The 27,733-nt window shown below is 46.1% G+C and overlaps 2 protein-coding genes across 3 annotated transcripts in view; both read left to right on the forward strand.

Moving 5' to 3' along the window:
• EXOG (exo/endonuclease G) overlaps nt 1–27,733 on the forward strand; it is a 222,356-nt gene that overhangs the window by 138,670 nt on the left and 55,953 nt on the right. The window lies entirely within an intron of this gene.
• ACVR2B (activin A receptor type 2B) overlaps nt 1–27,733 on the forward strand; it is a 143,012-nt gene that overhangs the window by 84,823 nt on the left and 30,456 nt on the right. For both annotated transcript variants that reach the window (XR_014161735.1, XM_081882508.1), the window contains exons 2-5: nt 11,802–12,009; nt 19,235–19,344; nt 24,472–24,623; nt 26,067–26,210. Coding sequence is in view for 1 of the 2 variants with exons in the window: in XM_081882508.1 (XP_081738634.1) it covers nt 11,802–12,009; nt 19,235–19,344; nt 24,472–24,623; nt 26,067–26,210 (614 nt within the window). In the remaining variant the exon portion in view is untranslated. The remainder of the gene's footprint in view (nt 1–11,801; nt 12,010–19,234; nt 19,345–24,471; nt 24,624–26,066; nt 26,211–27,733) is intronic.

Genomic DNA, 27,733 nt, shown 5'->3' on the forward strand with positions numbered 1-27,733 from the left:
GTTGTGGGAGGCATATATTACAGAAAGGAGGGGCTGAGGGAGGAGTTGGTGGTAACTTGAGTGTCTTGTCACCTGGCTGGTTCCTCCTTTCCCCCTCCCCTTCCAGGAATTTCTAGGAGACAAAGGGGATTTTGCAGTTTCCTGCCCCCTGAGGGAAGATCTGATCAGTGTCCTTTGTTTGAATCCACTCCCATATGCAGGTTCTTTGTGATCTTGATTGTCTTCTGTCTGGGATCATCAGGGTTGGCATGGGCAGGGCTCCTGTTTATGTGCTGAGACAGTGAAGGGATTTGGCTGACCAGGACTAAATCACCCCCCTTTGTTAGTTCTTGTCATATGGAGTAAAAATAAAAATGGAACAGTGCAAATCCAATGTATGGTTGATTTTCTATGAATTTATAACCGAAATGTGGCGTATGTAGTGTGTGAGTGTGAAGTTTATACAAACAGAATGATTGGGGTGGGGGGGTTCCTGCTACATGGTAGCTTTGAGAACACTGTCCAACCATCTCGTCCTCTGTCATCCCCTTCTCCTTGTGCCCTCCATCTTTCCCGACATCAGGGTCTTTTCCAGGGAGTCTTCTCTTCGCATGAGGTGGCCAAAGTATTGGAGCCTCAGCTTCAGGATCTGTCCTTCCAGTGAGCACTCAGGGCTGATTTCCTTCAGAATGGAGAGGTTTGATCTTCTTGCAGTCCATGGGACTCTCAAGAGTCTCCTCCAGCACCATAATTCAAAAGCATCAATTCTTCGGCGATCAGCCTTCTTTATGGTCCAGCTCTCACTTCCATACATCACTACTGGGATTAGATTACACAGATGGGGAGCCACCACGGGAAAGGCCCTGTTCTCTTGCTGACCGCCCTAAGGAGGCATGAATAGGAGAAAGTGATTCTTCAGTTCCCAAACTGTCCAGGGCTTTAAAAGATCAAAACCACCCTCTTCCATTAAGCCCAAGAATGCATGCCAGCGTATTAGAATGTGGACGCCAGCTCCACGGAAGCGACAGCTTTCCATGGTGCAAAAACCAGAGAATTAGCAAAAGGGGGAAAGATAGCTCAGGGCAGTGGTAGGAACCCCATAGTCCTCTAGACCAGTGTTTCCCAACCTTGGGCCTCCAGATGTTTTTGGCCTACAACTCCCATCATCCCTAGCTAGCAAGACCAGTGGTCAGGGATGATGGGAATTGTAGTTCAAAAACAGCTGGAGGCACAAGGTTGGGAAACACTGCTCTAGACGTTGGACTACAATTCCCATGGCCATGCTGGCTGGTGGCTGATGGGAGTTGGAGTCCAAGGACACCTGAGGGGGCCACAGGCTGTAAGCTAAAAGCTTCCAGGAAAAGGCATGGAGAAACTTGAATTTAGAAAGGCAGCACCGCTATGCGTTCTGGGAGACGGTCCAGGAATAAGGACAGAGGCCAAGTTGTTTAAGAGAGAAGGAGGCGGCTTTCTGACAGCCGGTGATGGAAGAGCTGGGTTATGTACACACCGTGTATTTAAAGCAGAGCCCGAAAGATCCTGGGAACTGTAGTTTGTTGAGGGTGCTTGGGACCATAGCTCTGCCGGGGGGTAAACTACACCCCCCAGGATTCTTGGAGAGAAGCAATGTGCTATAAATGTATGGCGTGAAATAAAGGCGGAACGGACGCGCTTTTGCGAAATAAAGGGAGCCGTCCAAGTCGCCCTCTGCTTTCGACAACACCAATACTATTGTGACAGGAACAATTCCTGGAAGCTCTTTATTGGTGTGGGTTGTTGTTGTTTTTGGGGGGGCGGGGGGGGGCTCACATTCCTTTGTGGGGTCATTCGAATACAATGGCTTTTTACTAGGGGAGAAGCTAATTCCCCAGTCTTTTGCTGCCAGGGGGATGGGTAGGTTGGGGGATGGCAGGATTTTTCCAGTGGAATGCGAAAGCTGGAAGGCCCCAGTGTCTCTATTTTAGTGTGTTTGCCTCTTTAGCCCCCTGGAAGAATTTCAGGAATGCCTTGACTTCCTTTCGGTCCCCTTGAGGCACCAATGTGTCCTGACAAAAGCTGGACCTTGCCTCGCTCCCCACGGCCCTTTTACTCACTCCTCCTGTTTTTCTTTTCGTCCAAGGCTAGTTTCACATCAGGGTCCGGTGGTCTGTGTTTGGGGAGGGGTGGTGGTGGTAAGGGTCCAGAAAGAAAAGAAAAAAAGCCCATGGGGTGATTTGAAGCCACTTTTACGATGGTGAAATTGCCATCTTAAAAGGAAAGCGGATTAAGGAAAGGTGCTCTCCGGTGCTACAAATTATTAAACAGTTCTCAGGAGATTCAAGTGTTTTGAATGAAGGGAAACTTCGAAAACGAGAGGACATGCTTCGTTCTCTATATTCCTTCTTTCTCTCTTTTTTTTGAGTTTGGGATTTTTACATACGTTATATTATCTCCTTCCAATTTTTAAATTTCCCATACATTTTTTCCCTTTCCCTCCTTTCCCCTCCCCCATATCCATTGGAAGGGTTCAAACAATTATCCTCACCCACTTCAGTTTACACCGAACGTCTTTTGTTTCAGTAGTTTTTATCCATTGAAAATAGGGGTTCCATCTGTTCCTTATCGTGGTGGACTTGACCTTCCACGTTGTCTCCTGTCCTGTGACTTCAACAATGTCCGACTGAATAAATTCAAACAAATAATTATCCCATGCCTCTACCGTCCATTTTCCTCTTTCTTTCCAACCTAAAGATATCTTTGCCTTTCCTGCTAATATCATAGCTTTGAAGGTAAGCTTTCTCTACAGCCGTGTTTCCAAGTATACCCATTGTCATGAGATCAAAGTCTATTGAAAGCTTCACTTTAAAAATCTCATTAATAACCTTTAGGATTTTATTCCAGAATTCCTTTACCTCTGGGCATTCCCAGTACATATAGGAAAACCATCCCTTGGCTAGTTTGCAGCACCAACAGTTAGGATTCAATCCTCCTACCATATTACGATAAAAGGGACATGGGTGGCGCTGTGGGTTAAACCACAGAGTCTAGGACTTGTTGATCAGAAGGTCGGCGGTTGGAATCCCCACGACAGGGTGAGCTCCCGTTGTTCGGTCCCTGCTCCTGCCAACCTAGCAGTTCGAAAGCATGTCAAAGTGCAAGTTGATAAATAGGTACTGGTCCGGCGGGAAGGTAAACGGCATTTCCGTGCGCTGCTCTGGTTTGCCAGAAGTGGCTTAGTCATGCTGGCCACATGACCCGGAAGCTGTACGCCGGCTCCCTCGGCCAATAAAGCGAGATGAGTGCTGCAACCCCAGAGTCGGCCACGACTGGACCTAATGGTCAGGGGTCCCTTTACCATTACCATATTACGATACGATACAATACGATATCTTTATTGTCATTGTCCCATATAGAACAATGAAGTTGAAAAATCTACACAAGACATTCAAAAACCCCTAAAAACTCTGAAACCCCATTTTAAAATACAATATACTCCTATAGCTAGCTGGGCCGGCTCTATATTCTTTCTTTCTTTCTTTCTTTCTTTCTTTCTTTCTTTCTTTCTTTCTTTCTTTCTTTCTTTCTTTCTTTCTCTCTCTCTCTCTCTCTCTCTCTCTCTCTCTCTCTTTCTTTCTTTCTTTCTTTCTTTCTCCCTCCCATGCTAAGGTCAAGAGCCCCTAATCAACACTTCTGCTGCAAACAGGCATGAGTTTGTAAACAGCATTCCGTAGCCCCATTTGCCAAGAGTGCTACACTGCCCCCTGGTGGAAGGAGCACATCGCTCACAGCTACACAGAGGTACAGAACGCTTGGGCTGGGCGAGGTGAGGGCGCCTCAGGCAGCAGGATCCACGGGGGCAGCAGATTCTGATGTAGATCATAGAATTGTCCCTTCCAACCCCCTCTGCAATGCAGGAATCTCAACCATAGCATCCAGGACAGGTGGTTCACCCAACCTCTGCTTTAAAACCTCTTCCTGCTCTCACACAGAAGATGGAACCAGCTTGCTTTCTCCGGCTCCGGAGGGCAGGACCCCTGAGCCGATGGATCCAAGTTACAAGAAAGGAGATTTTGACTAAGCAATGAGGAAGAGCTTTCTGACAAGTAAGAGCTGTTAAGTCAGTGGAATGGGCTCCCTTGGGAGGCGGCAGACTCTCCTTCCTTGAAGGTTTTGGAGCAGAGTTTGGGTGGCCACCTGCCATGGATGCTTTCCCTTTTCTTTCCTCCTTCTGTGATGGAACTCCTATCTGGGGACTTCCCTGGCTTTTTTCTGGCCCACGTAGGACCAGTCTGGATAGATGGCCTTGGTGAAGATTTGACGTTTTCATCCCCCAAAAAGTTTTTGATTTGAGTTTCCACTGAAATGAGTTTGTATTTTAATCTTGTTTTTAAGTTTCATTTTAATCAATTGTTTTTATATCAGGTGTTAGCCACCCTGAGCCCGGTCATGGCTGGGGAGGGCGGGGTATAAATAAAATTTATTATTATTATTATTAGTAGTAGTAGTAGTAGTAGTAGTAGTAGTAGTCTGCTTTAGACTAATACCTGAAGGAGCGTCTCCACCCACATCGTTCTGCCCGGACGCTGGGATCCAGCGCCGAGGGCCTTCTGGTGGTTCCCTCATTGTGAGAAGCAAAGCTACAGGGAACCAGGCAGAGGGCCTTCTCGGTAGTGGCGCCCGCCCTGTGGAACATCCTCCCATCAGATGTCAAAGAGATAAACAACTACCTGACATTCAGAAGACATCTGAAGGCAGCCCTGTTCCGGGAAGTTTTTAATGTGTGACATTTAAAATAAATAATAACAACAATAACAGTAAACTGCTGACTTTGTGGTTAGTAGTGGTGGTCAGAAACCTTCATCCTGCCTTCCCTGGAGCCTTAGGCTGTGTGAACACTTATACCTTTCAAGCCGTGTTAGAAATTAGCCAGGCGCCAGGCGCATTTTGCTACTGACATGAGTCCAGTTGTGACTACGATGAGATTTCTGGGCGCCGGGTTGACAACCACAGTTTAAAAACCGGCCTCAGTCCACGACTAATACCATTTCCTGTGTGTGTGTGTGTGTGTGTGTGTGTTTCTCCTTCTTGCATATTGGGACAAGTGAATTGTTGTGAGAGCAAGCTACAGCCAAGCAATGTAGCTGAGATCGTAGAATCATAGAATTGTAGCATTGGACGGAACCCTGGGGTCACCCAGTCCAAGCCCTTGGCAAATAGTCATTCTGTTGTGGCGACCACAACCTAGATTTAAGGTGCCATTTGACACCAGCATGTATATCTGAGTTTCTAACATTTTGCTTTAAGCATCTTCTTTCCTTCAAAGAATTCTGGGCACTGTAGTTTGGGAAGGTTTCAAAAACTTTTGCCAAGGCATGGGGTCCCTTGCAATAAGGCAGTTTTCTTCCATGGTATCTGGAATATTTTTCCAGTGGATCTTGATGTTGCCTGGGAGGTCTTATAACAACATTTTACACAATCTGCCTTGGCAACCCAGAGATCATATCGTCCAGTTTTATTTCCCTTCTCTGCTTCAACCTGCCAAGAAGGCTGCCAGATTTTGAGCTTTGATTTCTCAGGTGGAACAGGGTGCAAAGAAAGGAAAACAAGTGCAGCTTCGTTCTTGGGGGGGGGGCATAGTTTGCCCGGTACTTGACCTTCTGGACTTCATCTCCTTCCTGCCTGCTTACATGCATTACATCGTCCCTCCACCCCCCCACGCCCCACCAAATTACCACCAAATTGAATTTGGAATTGTGGTATTTGAAAATGTCAAGGAGAATCAATAGGGAAGCTCTGGAGGGGGGTCAGTCATGGTAGACTCAGCACATTTCAGAGCAGATCTGAAACTTCTTCCCTGATGAATTTCTTTAGGGGTTCTGCATATGGCTGTTGAACTGGGGCGCCCCTGCCCAGATCGCATAAGGCAGCATCTTTCACAAACATCTGAGAGGTGAAGTGGCAGGGCTCTGAGGAGTTGTGGTGGAGGCAGAGGGTCGGGGGGCTGACACCCTGGAAAGGGGACCAGCGATTTCTGGGGTTTGGTGCCGCAGAGGTGTGGGGCACAGGATGTGTCAGAAGCGTTGGAAGGGGCTGTTCAAGTGAGGGGTGGTACGGTTGAATCCCCGCTGTCTCCCAAGAACCAGAGGGGAAGAGCAATGACTTCTTCTATGTAGGAGAAGAACTTCCTTGGCTGGGAGTACAGAGGTACCTCGGGTTACAGATGCTTCAGGTTACAGACTCCGCTAACCTAGAAATAGTACCTCAGGTTAAGAACTTTGCTTCAGGATGAGAACAGAAATCGTGCAGCAGCGGCAAGGCGGCAGCGGGAGGCCCCATTAGCTAGAGTGGTGCTTCAGGTTAAGAACAGTTTCAGGTTAAGAACGGACCTCTGGAACGAATTAAGTTCTTAACCCGAGGTACCACTGTACTTTGGATATGAGGAGCACTTACCTCTCACAGCCACAAAGGCTAACCGAGAGCAACAGTTGCCCATGTTTCTCTATGAGACACTGATCTTGGCACATGTCTGATTTGAAGGAGGTAAAACTATCACGACAATTCATGCAGGAGTGCAATGGGCAGCCTCCTTTGAAGCGGGTGGCGCTGTGGTGTAAACCACTGAGCCTAGGGCTTGCCGATCAGAAGGTCGGCGGTTCGAATCCCCGCGACAGGGTGAGCTCCCGTTGCTCGGTCCCTGCTCCTGCCAACCTAGCAGTTTGAAAGCACTTCAAAGTGCAAGTAGATAAATAGGTACCGCTCATCTTGTTCTTACATGTTGCTGTAAACGACGACAACTGTGTTGGAATCTGTGCTGAAACATTGAATCCCCCTTTATTCTTCCAATGACTTAACCAGAAGTTTGGATTTATTTGACTTCAAGTTTTTGCGACCCTCACCTCCTGTTCATTTGGTGATGGCTGTTCCATGTGTCTCGCCTCTGGTCTGCAGAAGAGGATCTGGTGAAAAGCTCCCCAAAGCTGAAAGAAGTTTTCCAAAGGCTGCTCAATGAGTTTCCTTGCAGAATGGAGACTGGAACCCCAGACTTCCCAGTCCAAAAGCATTGCATACTTTAGCAGGCTGTGTAATGTCACATGGAAGCTTTTCCCCATACTTGATGGTCTCTCTTTCTTGGCTTAAGCCATGTTCAGCAACTGAATACAGTATCCTAAATCCTTTGTTGTTTGGTGGTGGTTGGGAATACTTTGTAAAAAAAGAAGCAGCAAGCCCTTTTCATAAAAAAAGTCTTGAGATTGTTCAAAGAAATAGAATCTTCACTTCATCCTCCCTCCAGTGTGAGCTAGTTATAATGTGTCCTTTTAAACACATTCTCTGCATCTCAAGGCCTGCCTTTTATTAGCAGCTTGGGAAAAAGAAATGTAATAAAGGCCTTATTCCTTTTGAATAATTTCCTTGTCTCCAATTTCTTTTATCTCATTCTATGCCCTTTTAAAATGTGGGGTTTTTTTGGGGGGGGGGTTATTTGGTTGTTTTTTAATTTTGATTATATATTTTGTGGTTTTATATTTTGATTTTGGTCTGTGAATCGCCGGGTATAGGGCAGTATTTAAAATGAATGAATGAATGAAGCTGGAAAGGGGGAGGGAGAAAGGAGTTTTACTATAGAGGGCAAAGCTTGCCACAAAACCACACTGTGCACAGGAGCTTAAGGCACAAAACGATTGCCAGATAATTATCCTTAACCGTTTTCTGAGAGGTGCACCCTTTCTTAAAGAAAGTGTGTTAAAACCTTGGATATGCAAGTAAATAAATAAATGCCAGTTAATTGTGTGTTTCGTGAAATAGCAACATACAAATCAAGAGGAGACTCTTGACAACAGCAAAGATATCGTTACCTTTGTAAAAAACCTTTTGTACTATTTTCGGGTACTATTTGCTCATGCTGACATGGTGATAGTATCACAGAATTGTCAGGTTGGTGGAGGGACCGCAAGGGTCATCTATTCCAACCCCTTTGCAATGCAGGAATCTTCTGCCCAATGTGGGGTCTGAACCCACGACCCTGGAGCCATTTCCCTGCTACCAGTGCTGGCCCAGGACATTGTGCATACTGGCGCAGAGCCCAAATGGTGCTGTGCTTCCGATAGGGCCAGCTTATTAAAAAAAAGTCTTGCTGCACCTTTCAGACACCGGCTGGTGCCATCACCTGCCACTTCCTCATGGCCAGCTTTTGCTACTGCAATCCATGAGCTTATGCCAGGATTAACTGAATATATAGGTACAAGCTTGCATCTGAGTTCCTGCGAGACAGAGGGGCTGGGGAAGCCTTAGCAGAAACTACGATGGTCAGCCTGTTTTAACGATAGCAAATTTGTGTCCATAGTCTCAGTTGAAAGGTCTTGTTTTACAGTTTGTGAACACCGAGGCTCCGAGATATACAACTTGCTCATGGATCAGGCAAGTGAAGTGTGTGAGACCAAAGCCTTCTCCTTGCTGTGGTTGCTAGCATTCCAAAACTGGGAGTTATAGACTACTCAGCTGACTTTACCAAAAAGATCCTGATCTTCTTTCTGCCAGCCCTGGGTGTAGGCTGTGCCTTGGAAAAATGCAGAAAACAGGAAGGTTGTCAGAGGCTGGAATGGTACATTAGCACCTTGGAAAGCTCTCTCTACTTTCCCTATGATGAGCTGCAAGAGAATAAATAATGCAAGGCCAGGAGATAGATGCAAATTTGTGTAGTTTTCACGGGCTGCAGGGTTCTGCCTCCCTTGACAGCACACTTGGGGTTTCGTGGCTCAGGATTCTGAATTTTAGCTCAGGTTTATATATAGATCTAATGAACATCCTCCGACTCAGAGAAAAGGATTTCCCCATGATGGGGGGAAAAGGCTGCTGTATTGACTGAAGGGGTGGTGAAGCATTGCCTGTGGATTCTGACCCCGCTGCAGCTTTTTCTGACATTGAACACATTTTTAAAGCTTGCATTTCAGTGGCAGAGCATCTTGCCTGCATTTGCATGCAGAAGGTCTCAGGGTCAATTCCTGGCACCTACCGTATTTTTTGCTCTATAAGACTCACTTTTTCCCCTCCTAAAAAGTAAGGGGAAATGTGTGTGCCTCTTATGGAGCGAATGCAGGCTGCACAGCTATCCCAGAAGCCAGAAGAGCAAGAGGGATTGCTGCTTTCACTGCACAGTGATCCCTCTTGCTCTTCTGGCTTCTGAGATTCAGAATATTTTTTTTCTTGTTTTCCTCCTCCAAAAACTAGGTGCGTCTTATAGAGTGAAAAATACGGTATATTCTCTGCCTTGAAAACCACTGCCAGTCAGCATAGAATACTGAGCTTAGATGCACATTGGTCTCACTCAGTAGAAGGTAGCATTCTGTGCTCCTAAATCTCCAGCAGTCTTTTGCATGGCTTCCCAAGCACACATGAACTTTGACCCAACTCCTGAACATCTGGCAGCAGGATGGCCTCTCCCTTTGACTGAAGGACAAAGTGGGATAATACCACGGTTGCCAGATGTCTTGATTAAGGAACCTGTAGTTGCTGCTGTATATCCCCCAAAATAGCACAGCTGCAAGCAGCATAATGGATACCGTTTGCCAGGGAATATTACAGCCCCATTGAACTTGCATCATAAATATGCAGTTTCCTATTACGGTTTTGAATCGGGATTTGGCAACATGGGTTCGCTAGATAGGCCGGGGACCAGTTTGAATGTTGCTATATTAAACCTTTCTTTAAAAATCACGATGGGAGCAGCCCTCCCAAGGAGAATGTCAAGCAATTAAAAAACAACAACAACCCAGGAATTTCAAAGCCACACACTCTTTCTTGACCCGCATCTATTTGGAGTTGGATAAGCTCTGGCGCTGTGGGTTAAACCACAGAGCCTAGGACTTGCTGATCAGAAGGTCGGCGGTTCAAATCCCTGCGACGGGGTGAGCTCCCGTTGCTCGGTCCCAGCTCCTGCCAACCTAGCAGTTTGAAAGCACGTCAAAGTACAAGTAGATAACTAGGTACAACTCTGGTGGGAAGGTAAATGGCGTTTCCCTGGGCTGCTCTGGTTCGCCAGAAGTGGCTTAGTCATGCTGGCCACATGACCCGGAAGCTGTACGCGGGCTCCCTCGGCCAATAAAGCGAGATGAGCGCCGCAACCCCAGAGTCGGTCACGACTGGACCTAATGGTCAGGGGTCCCTTTACCTTTACTTTACCTAAGCTCTGCAAACATTTTTGTCAATCGGGTCATTGCAGCACTCAGCCATTCCTCAACGAAGTGCATTCTTTGTAGCTAGCCTGGAAAACAATGCAATCCCTAATTTGAGCACCTTGGCTTTTAATTTAATATTAGTGGTAAGAAAAAGCAGTGGTGGAGTATGCGTATTTCTATACTACCTACTTTTTGCTTAATCATTTGCAGTTGTTTGTGTGTGAACAGAGGAGGAGAAATGGCGGGTGGTCTGTGTGTGCGCTGCAGCTTTCAACATTTGTGCTTTATTGGAACTGTAAGCTTCGCGCGTGTTTCTAGGTTTGAGATAAGGGTTGAGGTTTTGTATCCCTGTTTTTCTTCAGATTGAAAAAACAACGCAGTGTGTATGTTTGTTTGGCTGCTGTGAAACTGCTGGGCAGCAGGATCTTCTGTTTTGGTGAACGTAGTATGTGCAGTTTGTACAAAGGACACCTTCTTAAATACATACGGAAGAGGCTCGTGCTATTTATTTCTGAAGCTTATAGCTCCTCATCATGTTTCCTCTGTAGTAGGAAGCTGTGGAGGAGTTGGTGGTGTCAATAGTTAAACCCCTTAGGCTTCATCACACTTTGGTTGGGCAGAATATTGCAAGTACATTTTCCTTCTCAGTAAGCCAATTGGCAAGCCTTCATGCTTTTTTAAAAAAACATAGCATCACAGAGGACCTGGAGCAGACATGGGCAAACTCTGGCCCTCCAGATGTTGGGGACTACAATTCCCATCATCCCTGACCACTGGTCCTGTTAGCTAGGGATGATGGGAATTGTAGTTCCAAACACCTGGAGGGCCAAGTTTGCCTATGCCTGACCTGGAGGCATAACTTAAACGCCGATGCTCTGGTATCCTTGCAATCCAAGGGGCAGCCAACTAGCTATGGCTTATAGCAGAGCTGAAACAATAGCCAAGCGGCACTGTAGAAAATGTATGATTCCGTAAGTGTTCAAGGATTACAAAAAATGATGCATCAGATGAAGCGAACTTTAGCGTGCTGGTACGGCTGTCTTGTCCCTCTTGCTAAGTATGCGGTAGTGACGGCACATACCCAGGGGCTGTTGTCATTAAGCAACGTCCATTTTGCTTCTTAAGGTCCATGAATAATCATAGTTTAGAGGTCCCGGGCCCTAAGGAAGTTAGATTATCCTCTACCAGGGCCAGGGCCTTCTCAGTGATGGCTCCAACCTGGTGGAATGCTCTGTCCCAGGAGACCAGTGCCCTGCAGGATTTAACTTCCTTCCGCAGGGCCTGTAAGACAGAACTATTCCACCTGGCTTTCAATTTGAACCTGGCCTGATCTTTTGTCCCCCTTCCTTCCCTCTCCCTCCCCTTTTTATGACGATTGCCCGCTCTGGGATCCCACAGCTGGTTCTCCCCTGGTCTCCTCACTGGCCCAAGTGGGACTAATTTAGCCAGCTAGCCCTAATGTTTATTGGATGGATTTTCTCCTCAAATTGATTATTTCTTTTAATTGTTATTTACGTTTTATACTGTATTTTATGCTCTCTCTTTTTGGTAGCATCAATTAAGTGTTTTAAATTTGTTGTTAGCCACCCTGAGCCAGGGTTTCCTGAACTGGGAAGGGCATGGTATAAATAAAAAATTATTATTTATTATTATTATTCTTCTCCCCTGCAGGGCCAGGCCATGGTGAGGCCGAGACCCGGGAATGCATCTATTACAATGCCAACTGGGAGCTGGAAAAGACCAACCAGAGCGGGGTGGAGCGCTGTGAAGGAGAGAAGGATAAACGCCTCCATTGCTACGCCTCCTGGAGAAACAACTCCGGCTCCATCGAACTGGTGAAGAAAGGGTGCTGGCTTGACGACTTCAACTGCTACGACAGGTGAGAGGGCACAGGCAGAACCAGGGAGCAGCAGAACACTCCTCGCTCCTTCTTACATGGGTGCCTGGGGGTCCCTTGCCCCCCCAGTCCATGGACCTTGCAGCTTCAGCCATGAAGACGCTCAGGCTGGGAGCTTTGTTTATAGCAGCTGTAAGGTTGGGGAGGCTCCTCCCTCTTTTAATTTGGAGGGCCACGTGTCAGCGCTGGGCGGGGCCAGAGGCAAAAGTGGGCGGGGCAATGAATGCAAATTTTGCGATTCCACCCTACACAACCACTTGAGTTTTCAGAGTGGCTGAAACACATTTTTATCCAGTGCTGTTGTCGTTTAGTCGTGTCCGACTCTTCATGACCCAATGGGCCAGAGCATGCCAGGCACTCCTGTCTTCCACTGCCTCCCGCAGTTTGGTCAAACTCAAGCTGGTAGCTGCGAGAACACTGTCCAACCATCTCGTCCTCTGTCGTCCCCTTCTCCTTGTGTCCTCTATCTTTCCCAACATCAGGGTCTTTTCCAGGGAGTCTTCTCTTCTCATGAGGTGGCCAAAGTATTGGAGCCTCAGCTTCAGGATCTGTCCTTCCAGTGAGCACTCAGGGCTGATTTCCTTCAGAATTGATCGGTTTGATCTTCTTGCAGTCCATGGGACTCTCAAGAGTCTCCTCCAGCACCATAATTCAAAAGCATCAATTCTTTGGCGATCAGCCTTATTTATGGTCCAACTCTCACTTCCATACATCACTACTGGGAAAACCATAGCTTTAACTATACGGGCCTTATTTTTCTAGAAAAAGAGGTGCTGGAACTCAACTTGAACACCTCCCTTGTTCTCTTATAATGGCACCCACCTGAGAGGTGCCAGCACTGAGTTCTGGAGAGAGAAAAAAGCCCTGGTAGTAGCCATTGAAATGGACTGGTTTTGAAAAGAAAAGAAAAATTCTTTTAAAATACTTTTTTATTCGCTAATAATTTAAAGAACAAAAGACAAACAAAAAAATACCAGCCAGCTGACACCTACAATTCTTACTATATTAACTGCAACTTGACAATTCCGTTCATTCCATTCACAGTTAGTTAATTTCCAAATACACACACAAACCCCATCTCAGCTGGAGAGCACCGTATTTTTCGCTCTATAAGACGCACCAGACCACAAGACGCACCTAGTTTTTGGAGGAGGAAAACAAGGAAAAAAATATTCTGAATCTCAGAAGCCAGAACAGCAAGAGGGATCGCTGCACAGTGAAAGCAGCAATCCCTCTTGCTGTTCTGGCTTCTGGGATAGCTGCGCAGCTTGCATTCGCTCCATAAGACGCACACACACTTCCCCTTACTTTTTAGGAGGGAAAAAGTGAGTCTTATAGAGCAAAAAATACGGTAATTTATACGTGTCCACCCTTAAATAAGCCACAATGACTTTAACAAGAATCATTCCTAGATAAGAGTGTTTAGGGTTGTAGTCTCAGCCTGTTCCTGCTGACGTCTGAAGAAGAGCCGTGGCTGAGTGGTTGATCACCTGCTTTGCAAGCAGAAGGTCCCGGGTTCAAATCCCAGCTTCTCCAGGTAAGGCTGGGAATGTCCTCTGCCTGCAACCTGGCAGAGCTTCTGCCAGTCCGTATAGGCAATAGTGAGCTCGATGGACCATTGGTCTAACTCTATATAAGGCAGTCCCCTCTGTTCCTGCAGTTTCTCTTATCTTCCTAGGGCTTAAGCGTTCTCTTCCCCCGCCCTGCTTTTTTCTGCAATTCATTCATTTCCTATTTCTGCATTGCATCTGTTAGCCGGCAATGTTGCTCTCAACCCCCTCCCGCACGTCCCTTTTTTTTTAATCTTCCTAATTTAGTTTATGTTCCTTGTCATTTCTCTGCCTTGCTCAGCCTTCTAAATTGCTGTTCGGCAGTTAGCAGATCAGCCATGCTACACGATCTCCCTCTCAGAGTCTTTTTCTCCTCCTGCTCTTACAGAAACCAGAAATTTCTCCAGTTGGCATTACCAACTTAAGCTTCCCTTCCTTTTCCCAGTCTCGTAGGGTGTGGTGGTGGGATGGCTCTTTGCTCCTCATCTTTTGACCAGTATAATGTCCTTTATTTTCCCCACACCTCCTGCCATTATTCCCCCCCCCCATCTCAAGCCTTGTGCTGCTGCGTATTTCTTGGTCGCCTTCAATTTATGGATTGCTGCGATAGGTGGTTTTTTTTATTCGTGTCGCGCACCTAATATATGAATTGCTTCCATAAATGGGAATAAATTATGATGACGGCGAGTAATCTAATGCCAGCATCTATTGTTGCCACTTCTGCTTGACATACCCTCCTCTAAAAGAAATCCCATGAGAATAGGGGCAGGGAGAACATTCCAGCCTCCAGATGTTGCTAGACTCCAACTCCCATCAGCCCTATGCAGCATGGCCAGTGGGCAGGGATCATGGGAGTTGTAGTCAAGCAACATCTGAAATAATAAATGACCCAAACTCCTCCCCTCTATACAGGGGCATACTTTGCCAACATGCCTTGAGCATGGACAAAAATTTGGTCCACCCCCTTAGATATTTCTTATTTTTACAATAATTTCTACTGACTATTATTTTGCCCCCCTTCAGCTCGGCACCCTGTGCAGGGGAACTACCCACATGGCCTTAAATCCGGCGCTGCTTTATGACATCACTTCCTGTTTACTGGCCTCTCCCCGCCCTTGGAATCACAAGTGCTCAAAAAGCCCAATTTGCCACGTAACTGGGGACCCTTATACTAAAGTAGCTGCAGCTAGTTTACTAGCCTGCCCCATCAAATTATCCTGTGCCTGAAAACCAGCGGAAAGTTCGCAAAACACCTGGAGACTGGGGACCAGAAAGGGTTGTGATAGAGGAAGGCTCCCATCTTTTCAGCAACAAGGAGCAGTTTTATATACATGACTGCAGGCCTGTTAAATCCCATCTTTTCAACTCCTTTAATTTGGAGTATCTACATACAAGAGCAAACATTAAATGCCTTCCTTTCCTCGCAGTTGTGAAATCCAGGAAGCTAAGGAGCTTCTGGGTGTTTTCACACAGTAAATGCTCGATAATTTCTGGCGTGCCCTGAGAAATGTTCTGTACAATTACGTGGAGAGCAGCGTGTTCTTCGGAGAGCCACGTGCCACAGAAAAGGAGAACTTAGTCATTCGGAGCTGCCTACTGGAGCAGAAAAGCACACTTAGCCAGGGTGATAATGGCCCTGCTTTTAGAGCGGCTGTTTTCATTCTGCCTTCCCAGTGCACCTGTTCACACATACACATGCGTTGTATCTTGTCCCTCGATTACTCAAGTTTTTGCTCACCCTCAGCCAAAGGCTTTGGAAGACTTCCGAAATGTATCGAGGGCTTTCTCCCCGGGCCAGTATTGTACAGTGGTACCTCGGGTTAAGTACTTAATTCATTCCGGAGGTCCGTTCTTAACCTGAAACTGTTCTTAACCTGAAGCTAATGGGGCCTCCCGCTGCTGCCTCGCCACTGGAGCACGATTTCTGTTCTCATCCTGAAGGAAAGTTCTTAATCCGAGGTAATATTGCTGGGTTAGTGGAGTCTGTAAGCTGAAGCGTATGTAAAATAATAATAATAATAATAATAATAATAATAATAATAATAATAATAATTTATTTATTTATACCCCGCCCATCTGGCTGGGTCCCCCCAGCCACTCTGGGCGGCTTCCAACAAAACACTAAAATACAATAACCTATTAAACGTTAAAAGCTTCCCTAAGCAGGGCTGCCTTCAGATGTCTTCTAAAAGTTTGGTAGTTATTTTTCTCTTTGACATCTGGTGGGAGGGCATTCCACAGGGCGGGTGCCACTACCGAGAAGGCCCTCTGCCTGGTTCCTGAGGTGCCACTGTATTAGGATGTGCATTCCAACCATAAACAATAACTGAAAGAGGAGGACTATAACTAATAGAGCAGAAACAGTTCCTAGGAACACACGAAGCTGCCCTACACAGGGTCAGTCAAAACCCTGGTCTATCTAGCTTAGTACTGTCTACACTGACTGGTAGCAGTTTCTCGAGGTTTCGGGCAGGGAAACTTTTTCCCAGCCCTACCTGGAGGTGCTGGGAATCGAACCTGTCAACCTCCTGGTTGCAAAGCAGAATATCTGCCACTGAGCTACCCTGAGTTTGCCCTCTCCTTTTGGGAAGTGGTGCAGGCTGAGCCCTGAGGAAAAGGTGGACAATGAGAATGGGAGTAAGATAGGTGGGATGAACATTTAATGATGATAGGATCATAGAGGTGAAAGGGACCCCCTAAAGCTTGTCTAGTGCTACCCAACTGCAATGCAGGAATCCCAACTAAAGCATCCATGGCAGATGGCCATCCATCTTCTGCTTAAAACCCTCCAAGGAAGGAGAGTCCACCACCTCCCGAGGGATGACCATTCCACTGTCAAACAGCTCTTGCGGGCAGAAAGTTCTTCCTGATGTTTAGTCAAAATCTCCTTTCTTGTAGCTTGAAGCCATTGGTTCTTCTGCCTCCAGAGCAGGAGAAAACAAGCTTGCTCCATCCTTCGTGTGACAGCCCATCAGATATTTGAAGATGGCTACCATATATCCCTCTCACTCTCCTCTTTTCCATGCTAAATATACCCAGCTCCTTCAACCATTCCTCATCCGGCTTGGTTTCCAGACCTTTGATCATCTTGGCCGCCTGCCTCTGCACACGTTATTATTTAATTAAACAAAATAATAGTCAGGGATTGATCCCGACACCTACTGCGTTCAAGTCAGACGCTTTGCCTCTATGCTATGGTCCATATAATCCAGGCTTCCTCAAACTTGGCCCTCCAGATGTTTTGAGACTACAATTCCCATCATCCCTGACCACTGGTCCTGCTAGCTAGGGATCATGGGAGATGTAGGCCAAAAACATCTGGAGGGCTGAGTTTGAGGAAGCCTGATATAATCAGTAGCCACTGACTGAATCCTCTTTGGGAGTTATGCAAAGAGGAAAAAAAGAAAAAGTAAACAAGGGAAAACAAATCTTTTAAAAAAGGGCAGAGGGCACTGCAGGGAAATTTGTTGGCATATAGCTTCCGTTACAGACAGCTTGAGGTAGTTACCCAAGGCTTCTGTTCTCTTGTCTTCGTTCTCCCTTTCCATCAGTACAGAGCCCCTGGAGCCAACTGCAATTCCTACGTGAGGCATCGGCCACAAGTGTGAGCAGCTATTTGTGCAAATGAATCGACGGGCATAACTTATAAATGAGCTCAGAGCTTGCTGCCTGATAAGCTGCGGCTCATTGCTCGATAGCATCACACAGGAAGCAGTTGCCACAAATCATTCTCCCTTATCACATTGGCTCAGATCATCGCTTGACCAGGTCAGACTGCTACAGAAGAAGGAAAATCTGTGGTTCGGAAAGATCGTAAAGTAATTTTTGCTTCCCTGAAGGGTTTAGTCTATACACTTCCAAAAGCAACCATTGATAAGTGGAAGAGTTGGTGCAGCGTTGTTAAGTAGCATCTTAAGATAGGACATCCCTGGTCCAGAATCTGATTTCAGTCAGTGAGCTAGCTGCATAGTCTTGGTCAGGCTGTTGCCATCTCGCACTCAGTCTCCACGCCTCTTTTGTAATATGGGGAAAGTGTGGCGTTGAATTCACAGGCTTATCCCCACAAAAGCTACCTGCCAAGCCCTTTCTCCTGTAGCAAAATAACAAATTGCAGGTGTGCAGTGGTGAACGATCCACTCACCCGCATTTTCTCCCTTGAGTATTCAAACGCAAATGTGTCACACACACCATAATTGTGCTAACAGCAAATACTAATTTGTTTCAGGATGGAGGAAATAATGGAAGGAGGATACAGACAAGTTCATTCTCTTACATTTTTTTAAAAAAACTATTCTTTAGACTCTTCGGGCCTTAGAGCTTAAGGGCAAAGTAAACAACTCACATTCCACTTTAGTTTTGATTTTCTTCTTAGGCTTTTAAATCCTTTGAATGATCACCAAATTCTGAAGCTTCCGAGGGTCATTTGGATGAACTTGAATTGAACCGTGAACTGAACATGAACTGAACTAGTTCACTTTGTAAAGGGAGAACCGCAAAGTGGAACTTGTTCCTTAACTCGAGAACGAGATCGGGTTCCTTTGAAAAATGGAATTTTCCGAGCTCTGGGGGGCAAACATCATTTGTAGCACAATAATTTGAGGCAGAGGACGGCAACCGCCTTCATACAGGTGTGGTTTAATTGCGGCAATGCTGTGCTGGCAGGCATTTACTGGCATCATTTACAGGTGGATTTGGTGCAATCTGCCATAAGAGAGGAGACATTCAGCTCGTTGCCAGCAAAGTTCCACCTGTAAATTACTGCTTTTTTTTTTTTTAAAAAAAGCAAGCAAACCCCCAAACTGCTGCTTATGGTGTCTTTGTTGCTTAGTCATTTAGTCGTGTCTGACTCTTTGTCACCCCATGGACCAGAGCACACCAGGCACTCCTGTCTTCCACTGCCTCCCGCAGTTTGGTCAAACTCATGCTGGTACCTTCGAGAACACTGTCCAACCACCTCATCCTCTGTCGTCCCCTTCTCCTTGTGCCCTCCATCTTTCCCAACATCAGGGTCTTTTCCAGGGAGTCTTCTCTTCTCATGAGGTGGCCAAAGTATGGTGTCTTACCTTTGGCCAAACTATGGCCAAAGTATGGTGTCTTAACTTTGGGAAATGTTCTAATGGCACCATGAAAGAAGCCGTTAAACAGCCATGGCTGTCTCGTGTCCCTTACCCCTCTGCACATGCCTCTGGGGAAGAAACATGGGGGCAGCTGGCCTTTTCAGGTAGCTTAGCCCTGGCCTTTCATCTCGCAATAACATTGCTGCAGTGGCTCTGTGTAGTGTTGGAAAGGTTCCTTGTCCCTTCTGCCTGTTTCCTTTGAAACACAAGGGGGAAGCAACGTGTGGGCATGTACATGTTCTCAAAGCGCAAGGATATTGGAGCAAAACTTGTATATTGAAGCTATACCTTTAAGAGTTTTAACTCGCCCTTCTGCAAAGTTTCTGTGCGCGTAAAGGGCTCTTGAGATCTCATGCGGCGAGCTTTCTGCCTCCTTATAACAAAAGGTTCGGTGGATTGGCAAAATGCAGCAGAAAGCCGGCATTAAATAGGATAAAGACAATTCATTGTGCACCTTTCTTCTGAGGGCAATATAAGAATCCACTGACTTTTATCTTATTTTCTTTTGTGTTGTCTTGCTGTATATATTTATCTATATAGGCAGGAATGTGTGGCCACAGAAGAGAGCCCACAAGTGTTTTTCTGCTGCTGCGAAGGAAACTACTGCAATGAAAAGTTCACTCACTTACCCGAAGTTACAGGCCCAGAAGGTGAGGCTTTTGTTTATCAAGAACAAAACTCTTTGTATTGGAAGCCGACTTCAGTGGGTTTCTGCTAACCTTGAATTCCTGGCTCGGCAATAGAACACCGAACCTAATTAGAGCAGTGGCATTTCATATTGCAGAGTCGAGGAGTTCTCAAAAATTTTAAGTTTCTACAGAAAGTTGCTTAGTTGTTTCCCGGTCTTCTGAGTGAAGCTAGTCTCTCTCCACCCGTGGAGCAAAAGAAATGCGCTCCTTTTCTCTCTGGCAGGATTTCTGGGGTGCATCACTGCAGGCAGAACGCTTGTGATAGTCTGGTTTACGCAGATTTAGCTAAGTATCTCAATTAGCCCTTGGCCAAATGGCAGCTGGCATAGTAAGTGGTGGTGCTGAGGAAGATAGGAAGTTGCTGAATAACGATCTGTTGATTCATCTAGCTCAGCATGGTCTACTCTCACTCCCAGGGGGGGGCCCAGAGTTTCAGGCAGGGGTCTCCCAGTCCTACCCAGATATGCTGGGATTGAACCCGCGACCTTCTGCTTCCCAGGGAGGTGTTCTGCCACTGAGCTACGGTCCTCCCCCAGTGCAGAGGCTAGACTTGGGCAAGCCAGGTTTTCCAACCAAGAACCAGCTTGGCCAAATAATCAGGTGGCTTGAAGCAAACAAGAATTCAGAATCTCTGTTAAAATCCAAATCCAATCCAAGCGGTATAAAGCGAGCAAGGCCACGAACAGAAAGCTAGAGCAAGGTGCATTGTGATATTCCCCCCCCCCCTTTCAAAATAACGCTTTGTAACATGTAACGACAAAGCCAACCGAATTGAAATGCAGGAGGGGAAAATAATTTCTTTTCTCCCTTCGTTTTTTTCTTGCTGAATCAGATTAGGGGTAAACAAATGAGTCAGTAATTCCTTTTCCCCCTGCGTTGATATTGCACGGATGGATCCAGTAGCATTCAGACCATTTGCGAGCAACACATTATAGTCCTTTTGAAGTGCATTTTTTTTAAGTCTCCAAGGTGAAACTTTGCATTAGCAGCACCCTTAAAACTCAGGGCACTTAAACTCATCTAGCAGTGTAACTGTGAAAAACACCAAGAGCAAAAGCGTCCATCTGTATGCAAGATAAAGGCCGGTACTGATGCAGACTCTACTCGGGTAGAAAAAATCTTCACCTGAAAGATCGGTGGGGAAAGGGAGCTCTTCAGCATACGCCAGAAAGTGGACAGAGAGACAGGGCCTGTCTGAGATGTAATGGGAAGGAGTTCCAAAAGGTTGCGCCCTCACCAAAGAGGAGTCCTGATGAGATGGTCTCTCCAAGGAGGTCCTCCCCTACAGAGTATAGTGACCAATATGAAGGGCAAGACGATCTTTTGAGTATCCTGGTCCCAGGCAGTATAGTGCTTCTTTATACACTGGTACCGGCACCTTGAACCTAGCCAGGTGGTTCATTGGAAGCTATTCCCAACTGAAAGCTTAGTCGTGATGGCTGCATTCTGCCTCCACTGTTGGAGACAGCATGTCCCTGGGTGATAGTTGATGGGGGTCACAGGCAGGGAGAGAGTTGTTTTGCTGGTTGGCCACGGAGGACAGGATGCCACACGCAGCCTGCTCTGCCATTAAACAGACTGAGGAGGAGGCCTCAGGCAGCAGAAGCCCCTGGGGTGGCTGCCCTGTGGGCGCCCTGCAGCCAGTGTAGAAGTGCCGCCAGCACCGGCTAAAATCACACCCGAAATTCCTCAGATCAGGCACAATCTCTCCCAAAATTGCAGGAGTGTGGGCAGAGAAGAAGGGCCGGTGGGAGCAGGTATGGTGGGAGGGACAGGGCAGGGGGAAGTGACGCTGCTCCTTTCTCCTCAGGTGGCAAAGCAGGACGTTCCACCCCTGATCCTGCACTAGGATGGGCCATTGGCCTGATATAGCAGGACTCTTTTTATCTTCTCTAACTTGAGTTATGGGACGTGGGTGGTGCTGTGGGTTAAACCACAGAGCCTAGGGCTTGCCGATCAGAAGGTTGGCAGTTCGAATCCCCGCGATGGAGTGAGCTCCTGTTGCTCAGTCCCTGCTCCTGCCCACCTAGCAGTTCAAAAGCACGTCAGAGTGCAAGTAGATAAATAGGTACCACTTCAGCAGGAAGGTAAACGGTGTTTCCTTGTGCTGCTCTAGTTCACCAGAAGTGGCTTAGTCATGCTGGCCACATGACCCGGAAGCTGTATGCCGGCTCCCTCGGCCAATAAAGCGAGATGAGCACTGCAACCCCAGAGTCGTCCGCGACTAGACCTAATGGTCAGGGGTCCCTTTACCTTTAACTTGAGGTAATGGTGTGTAGTGACTGGAAGGGGCGATGCAACATATTTGCATGTTGAGGGTTTCATGCAGAAATCACCCACGGAATTTGTGCCACAATCAGACCTGAGGAGTCTGATAGGCCCACGTATGGCCACGAATCTTCTCAGGGCATTGATGAGGAAGTGTCCCATGAACTCAAGGATCTTGATTTGGGCAGCACGGATACTCAAACATGTAAAGAGAACTGCCCAACGCTTACTGTTAGCTTGTCTTGCATGTAACCACGATCCAAGGTCTGAAGACATTGAGGCCTACATTGGTGAAAGGTGGTTCACTGCACAAAAGCAGGTCAGAGCAGTTTACTCCTAGTAGCAGCAGAATCGGTGCCTCGGGATCCAGATTTGGAATCTGATTGGTGATCGATCTAAGATGAGGGTGATGGAGAGCAACAACCTGTGCAGCTGCTGCCTCTTGTTTCAAGGTATGAAGCTTATCTTCATGCACCGCAGCTTCTCTCCTCAAGACCTCTTCCTTCTTGGTGAACTCTGCAAACTCCTCAGCTGCTGCCTCATCCTTTGTGAGGGTTACTTCATCTTCCATACGTGATGCTCTGGATGGATAAGACGATCTGTTGGCGTAAGAGTGGGAGTGAGAGCTCCCTGTCAGGGAGGAGTGACGAGAACAAGGAGAGTGTTTGTGCTGTGAGGAGTGGCGTCCTGAAGTGACTACTGACGAACTTGCGATGGAGCTGGAGCAAGACCTTAACAGTAGAGAAGCCTGGGCCGCTGCCTTGAGAATGCGGCTTTGGTTCATCAACTGTCTTGTCAGCCTCTGTGAGAAGCGCTGCTTCTTGTTCCTTAATGCCAGGCATTTCCAAAGTCCGTTTCGGGGCCTAATCCGGCCTGCCAGTCGGCTTAACCCGGCCCCTGTGGCAGTTTATTTCCTGAGGTAAAATCCTAAAAAAACAACTTCAACCCTAAAAGCTCAACAACTTTGGTTGGCCCTTTGGTTGGCCCCCACGGCCCTTCATCTCATCGAATCTGGCCCTCTTTGAAAAACGTTTGGACACCACTGCTTTATGCCCTTCATAGAGTTAATGGCCTCATGGAAAGTGGAGTCCCTCCGGCCGTTCACCTGCTTGAAATGCAGCCACTCATCGCAGGTATTACTGGTGTGTAGTTGTGCAAAAATGGCGGAGAGGCAATCTGTGTAAGATGTCCTTTGCACCAGGCGTTTGGCCAAGCGGGTCCTCTGGTGAGGCATATTCTCCAGGAGTGTTGCACCATCAGTCTCCAGAATGTCTTTCCTCAACCTCTCCCAGCCTCTGTCAAGCCACCTTAGCTGATTTCCCTTCTGTTCCTCTAAGGTAGCTCTCATTTTGAGGGTCAGCTTCCTGAGTCTGTTTTGACCTGAAGACCCTGTGGCACCATTAGTTGTATCAGAAGCTACTTCCTGTCTCATCCCCTGTTTGGTTGTGTTTTCAGAATGGTCTCCCGTTTTCTTTTAAGAATCTGGTTCAAATACACTTATAATTGGAAGGCTGCGGTACCATATCTCAACACTAGATGAGGTGTGGCTTTCTCTCGAGGGTTTTATTCCTGTAATCTTAGCTGTTTGAGAAGGTACATGGGCTTTGCAAGGGAAAAGTGGGCTTTACAGTGGAGAATTAGCACTTCAATGGAATTGCAATGGAGAAGGCTTGCTGGATGAGGAGAGTTACTGAGTTGCATAAGTTTGCAGATTTGCTAGGGAAAGCAGGGTGCACTTTTCTTCCATGCAGAGGGTAGGTAGGGAGAATCCCAGGGCTAGGGAGCTTGCAGGCTGATACTTTGAGAACCTTGTTTGCATTTGTAAATTGCTCTGGGAGACCAACAGGGCTGGTTTCACATGCACAAAGGGAAGGCTGATTTGTAAACCACTTTCAGTTGCAAATTCTTGTTAGAGAGAAAGGGAGCGCATCATTCATTCATCCTTACTGCTCTGTCAGGAGATTTCTCTCTCTTTGTGGATAGTATTAACAAAACTCCACAAAGCTCTCATACATAGATTTATTGAAGATAATCAAGGCACATGTAGAAATATTGCTTGCATTCCAATAGGCTGTTCTATGGCTCTGAATGAAGTTCTCTGTGGAGCTCTGTACGGATGAAGTGAGTTCACCCTTCTTCTTGGACTTTGCCATAACTAGGCTGTCACTAGATTACAAAGGAGAAAGGGAGGCTTCTTCCCGCTCTGGCCAGAGCCAATAGGAGGGAGGTATTTTCCTGTTCTCTGACAGAGCCAATAGAAAACAGACTATTGCTGTGCCTACATTTCCCAGCCTGCCTTGGGGTCTCAAAAGGGGGAAAAGGCACTATCTTTTCTTAAAGGGGCAGCATTGTTATTCCTTCAACCTAATACTAATACGCAGATTTGCTATCACTAAATAACTGACCCCTGTGAGGGCAGAACGGGGTGTGGGTGTGTGAGGGAAAACAAGGAACAAGGAGGTGCATAAACAAAAATGCAATGTAATAAACTCCTATACAGTCTTATATAAATTGATATAGTGTTATTATCCTATTAATGCATGCAGATATTAATAGCCAATTACATTCTGTATAAACTCAAATCCCCACTCAGCCATAAGTGACTGTGGAGGCAGCCACTACCTCTCAGCTTGGCTACCCTCACAGGGTTGTTTTTGGGATATAAACACAATAAACAAATTAAAATAAATGAAGAACCAAAATCCAACCAGGATGATGGAATTCTGCCTTGGGATGCTGGAGCAAACGGTCATTTCGTCTTAAGCGGCAAGGCAATTCTTACCCTGTTTGGGATCCTTACTGTTTCTCCTCTTCCTCCAGTGGTCTATGAGCCTCCGCCGCCAAGCCTCTCGCTGCTCAACATCCTGGTTTACTCTCTGCTTCCCATCATTGCCCTCTCCATCGCCATTCTCCTTGCTTTCTGGATGTACCGTCACCGCAAGCCCCCCTACGGGCACGTCGACATCAGTGAGGTAGGCGAGAAGCAAGGGGCACCTGGGAAACAAAGGGTGGTTTCAGGCGGCTAAGCATTTGCAGAAACTGCTTCTGCAAACGGGATTCAGAAAGGGAGAACTGGGCAGATAAAGAGGGGAGAAGCAGCTGATTCTCCTTGCGCAATAGCCGGTTCTTGCTGTGGAATCTGTGGCGCGACAGTCTTCAGCCACGTGGTTTTCTTTTCCCCGCGTGCAACAGCTGGTTGTTGTTGTGCAACCTGTGGCGTAAGTACCTTTAGTAATGTACTTGCCTTTCTGCTTGCACAGCAATGTTTTGACTGCACAATAAGTATGCTGCGAAGCTCCTTTAACTTAGTGCAGTCCCATGAATACAGGCTGCTTACCTCCTAAGGACCAGATGCTGGGGAGAAAGAAGAGAAGGAAAGTGTCCCTTTGAGCACTGTTTGTGAGCTTCCCAGAGGTGTCTTAACTGGCTACTTACTTGGCTGGATGGTGGATTAAACGGACCTTTCCACCCAGTTTGTTCTGTGTTGGGTTTTTTTTAAAAAAAAACCCCACACAAACAAAATCGCTCCCTGTATTCTGTTGCAAACGTAATTTGGGGAAGGCAGGGTGGTTTAGGTATGGCCAAGAAAAAGTGTCATAGTCGCCACAAAGCAACCTTGAATATTTCATACAGAATATTACTTTTTAAAAGTTCTGTGACTGTTGGGTGAAAAGTTGCTTGAGTTTGCATTGGCCTAATTTTCCTGTTGAATTAACACTTTTAGTTAGGCTAATGCATGACGCTAAAGCCAGTCAACTGAAACGCTGGAGGGTGGTTGTGCTGGAATTATTTCTTTTATTTCTTTTCATTGTTTTCTTTACTGAATCAGACTTTTGAGGTTCAGAAACAAGTCAGTGCCATTCCTTAGCATTGAAAGTGTACAGATGGATACATTTAAGTGTTATGGCATATTAGTCCTTTTCAAATGCATTGTGATAAACCTTACCAAGGTCAGGCTTTGTATTCGTAGAGCCCTGACGGTTTGGAGACTTGGGCAAATTACATTTTTTGTGAACAACGCCGAGCTTACCTTTTGTTGGTATCTTCATGAACTTGTCTAAAAAGATAAAGAAAACAAAAGACTTGAGTTAAGCATTTGAAAAATCTATTGAAATCAGACATTGTAAGTTCATCTTAGACTGGGTAGTTTGCAAGTTTCTGTGGCTTTGCACAAGGTTTTGTATTTTTCTCAGAAGATTGATAAAGAATGTATAATTATTGTGTGTATATTAATTGCCGTGTTGCATGAGTCGTACTACTTATATCAGCAGCACAGATTGCATTTTTCTAGCATCATTGGGTATGGGAAAAGGCACGATAGAGCTCACACCCACATTTGGTCGTACCTGAAACAAAAATGTCCCCAACTTCCAACTTGTTTCTTTATATCACGCCCCCCCCCACCTTGTTTGCAGGACCCGGGTCTGCCACCCCCTTCTCCATTGGTTGGACTTAAACCCTTGCAGCTGTTGGAGATCAAGGCCAGGGGCCGCTTCGGCTGCGTCTGGAAAGCTCAGCTGATGAATGACTACGTGGCAGTCAAAATCTTCCCCATACAGGTGAGTGCCAGGACTGTACCTGCCATTCAGAATGACATGCTTGGAGCAGGGAGTCCAAATATATTCTCATTGGATTGCAGAGTTGGAAGGGACCACGAGGGTCATCTCTCTGCAATGCAGGAACCTTTTCTTGCCCACCTCTCATTGGTAACTGATTTTTAACCAGAGCCCCATTTTTAATTGAGCGGCCATTTGTAGGGTCAGAAATAGTGGCGCACCTGCAGACCATATGGACTGTTTCTTCTTCTTTCTTTTTTTTGTAAAAAAAATAATGAAGTAACTTTTATTAGTATTTTCCACACAACAACAACACGAAAAATATCAAAAAATAATAATAAGCAAAACACAAAAACCAGCAAACAAAAAACCAAATCCATATCTTACAAGTTAATAATATAAACACTAAAAAGAAAAACAAACATTGACTTCCACCAATCCCACAGCACCTCCTTTACCTCTCATTGTATCTTCCTGTTTTCCTGTTTTCTTTATCATCTCTACCCTAGCATCTAGATATAAATCCCTCTTTTTTTATCCTTTTACTTCACAAGGTTATTCCAGACTCAGCCAGATTTCTGTCCTCAAACCTTGGCTTTTAAGATACTCATTTAGGTACTCCCATTCCTTTTTCACTTCACTTTTTGGTTTTTGTCTTATTATATCTGTCAATTTGGCTAATTCTAAATATTCTGAAAGTTTAGATAGCCATTCTCCCCTAGTGGGTAACTGATTCCCTTTCCAATACTTAGCCACCAGGATTCTTGCTGCAGACACCGCGTATAAGAAAAAATTAGTTTTGTCTTTTGGAATATCATTTAAAATTCCTAAAATGAATGCCTCTGGCCTTTTACTATATGATATTCTTAGTATTTTCTTTATTTCTTCATGGATGATGCTCCAAAATTTCCCAATTTCGGGGCATGTCCACCACATATGGTAGAAGGTTCCTTTTTGCTGTTTCAAACTTCAAGCCAAGTGTTTGGAAACCTTTGGCTCCCCAGATGCTATTTTTCTTCAGCTCCCATCAGCTCTAGCCACATGGCCCAATGGCCAGGGCATGATGGGAGTTGTAGTCCAACACCATATAGAGGCCCAGAGTTTCTGCTAGTCCCGTATTCCTTCTCCTTTGGGTTTGTTTGCTGCTGCTTTGTTTCTTGATGTAGACCTTAGATCACAGACCATAGATCATAGGCTCATTGGAGTTAGAAGGGACCCTGAGGATCATCCAGACCAACCCCCTGCAATTTCAGGAATATTCAGCTATCCCATACAGAGATCAAACTTGCAGCCTTGGTGCTATCAGCACCACACTGTTAACAACTGAGCTATCCAGAGACTTTGGTATGGTTGTCCCCAATGTACTCTTGGTTTATTTTGCATTGTACGCTGCCACGAGCAATTATAATTGAGAGACACAATATAAAAGCACTGTGGGTTGGTGGAGAATTAAAAGTCACATTAAAAAGATATTGGGATATGAAATCCCCACGATGTCAGTGGTTCCTGAACTTTCGCCCTTTGGG

This window comes from Podarcis melisellensis, assembly GCF_964234715.1.
Source record: "Podarcis melisellensis genome assembly, chromosome: 12".
NCBI lineage: Eukaryota > Metazoa > Chordata > Lepidosauria > Squamata > Lacertidae > Podarcis > Podarcis melisellensis.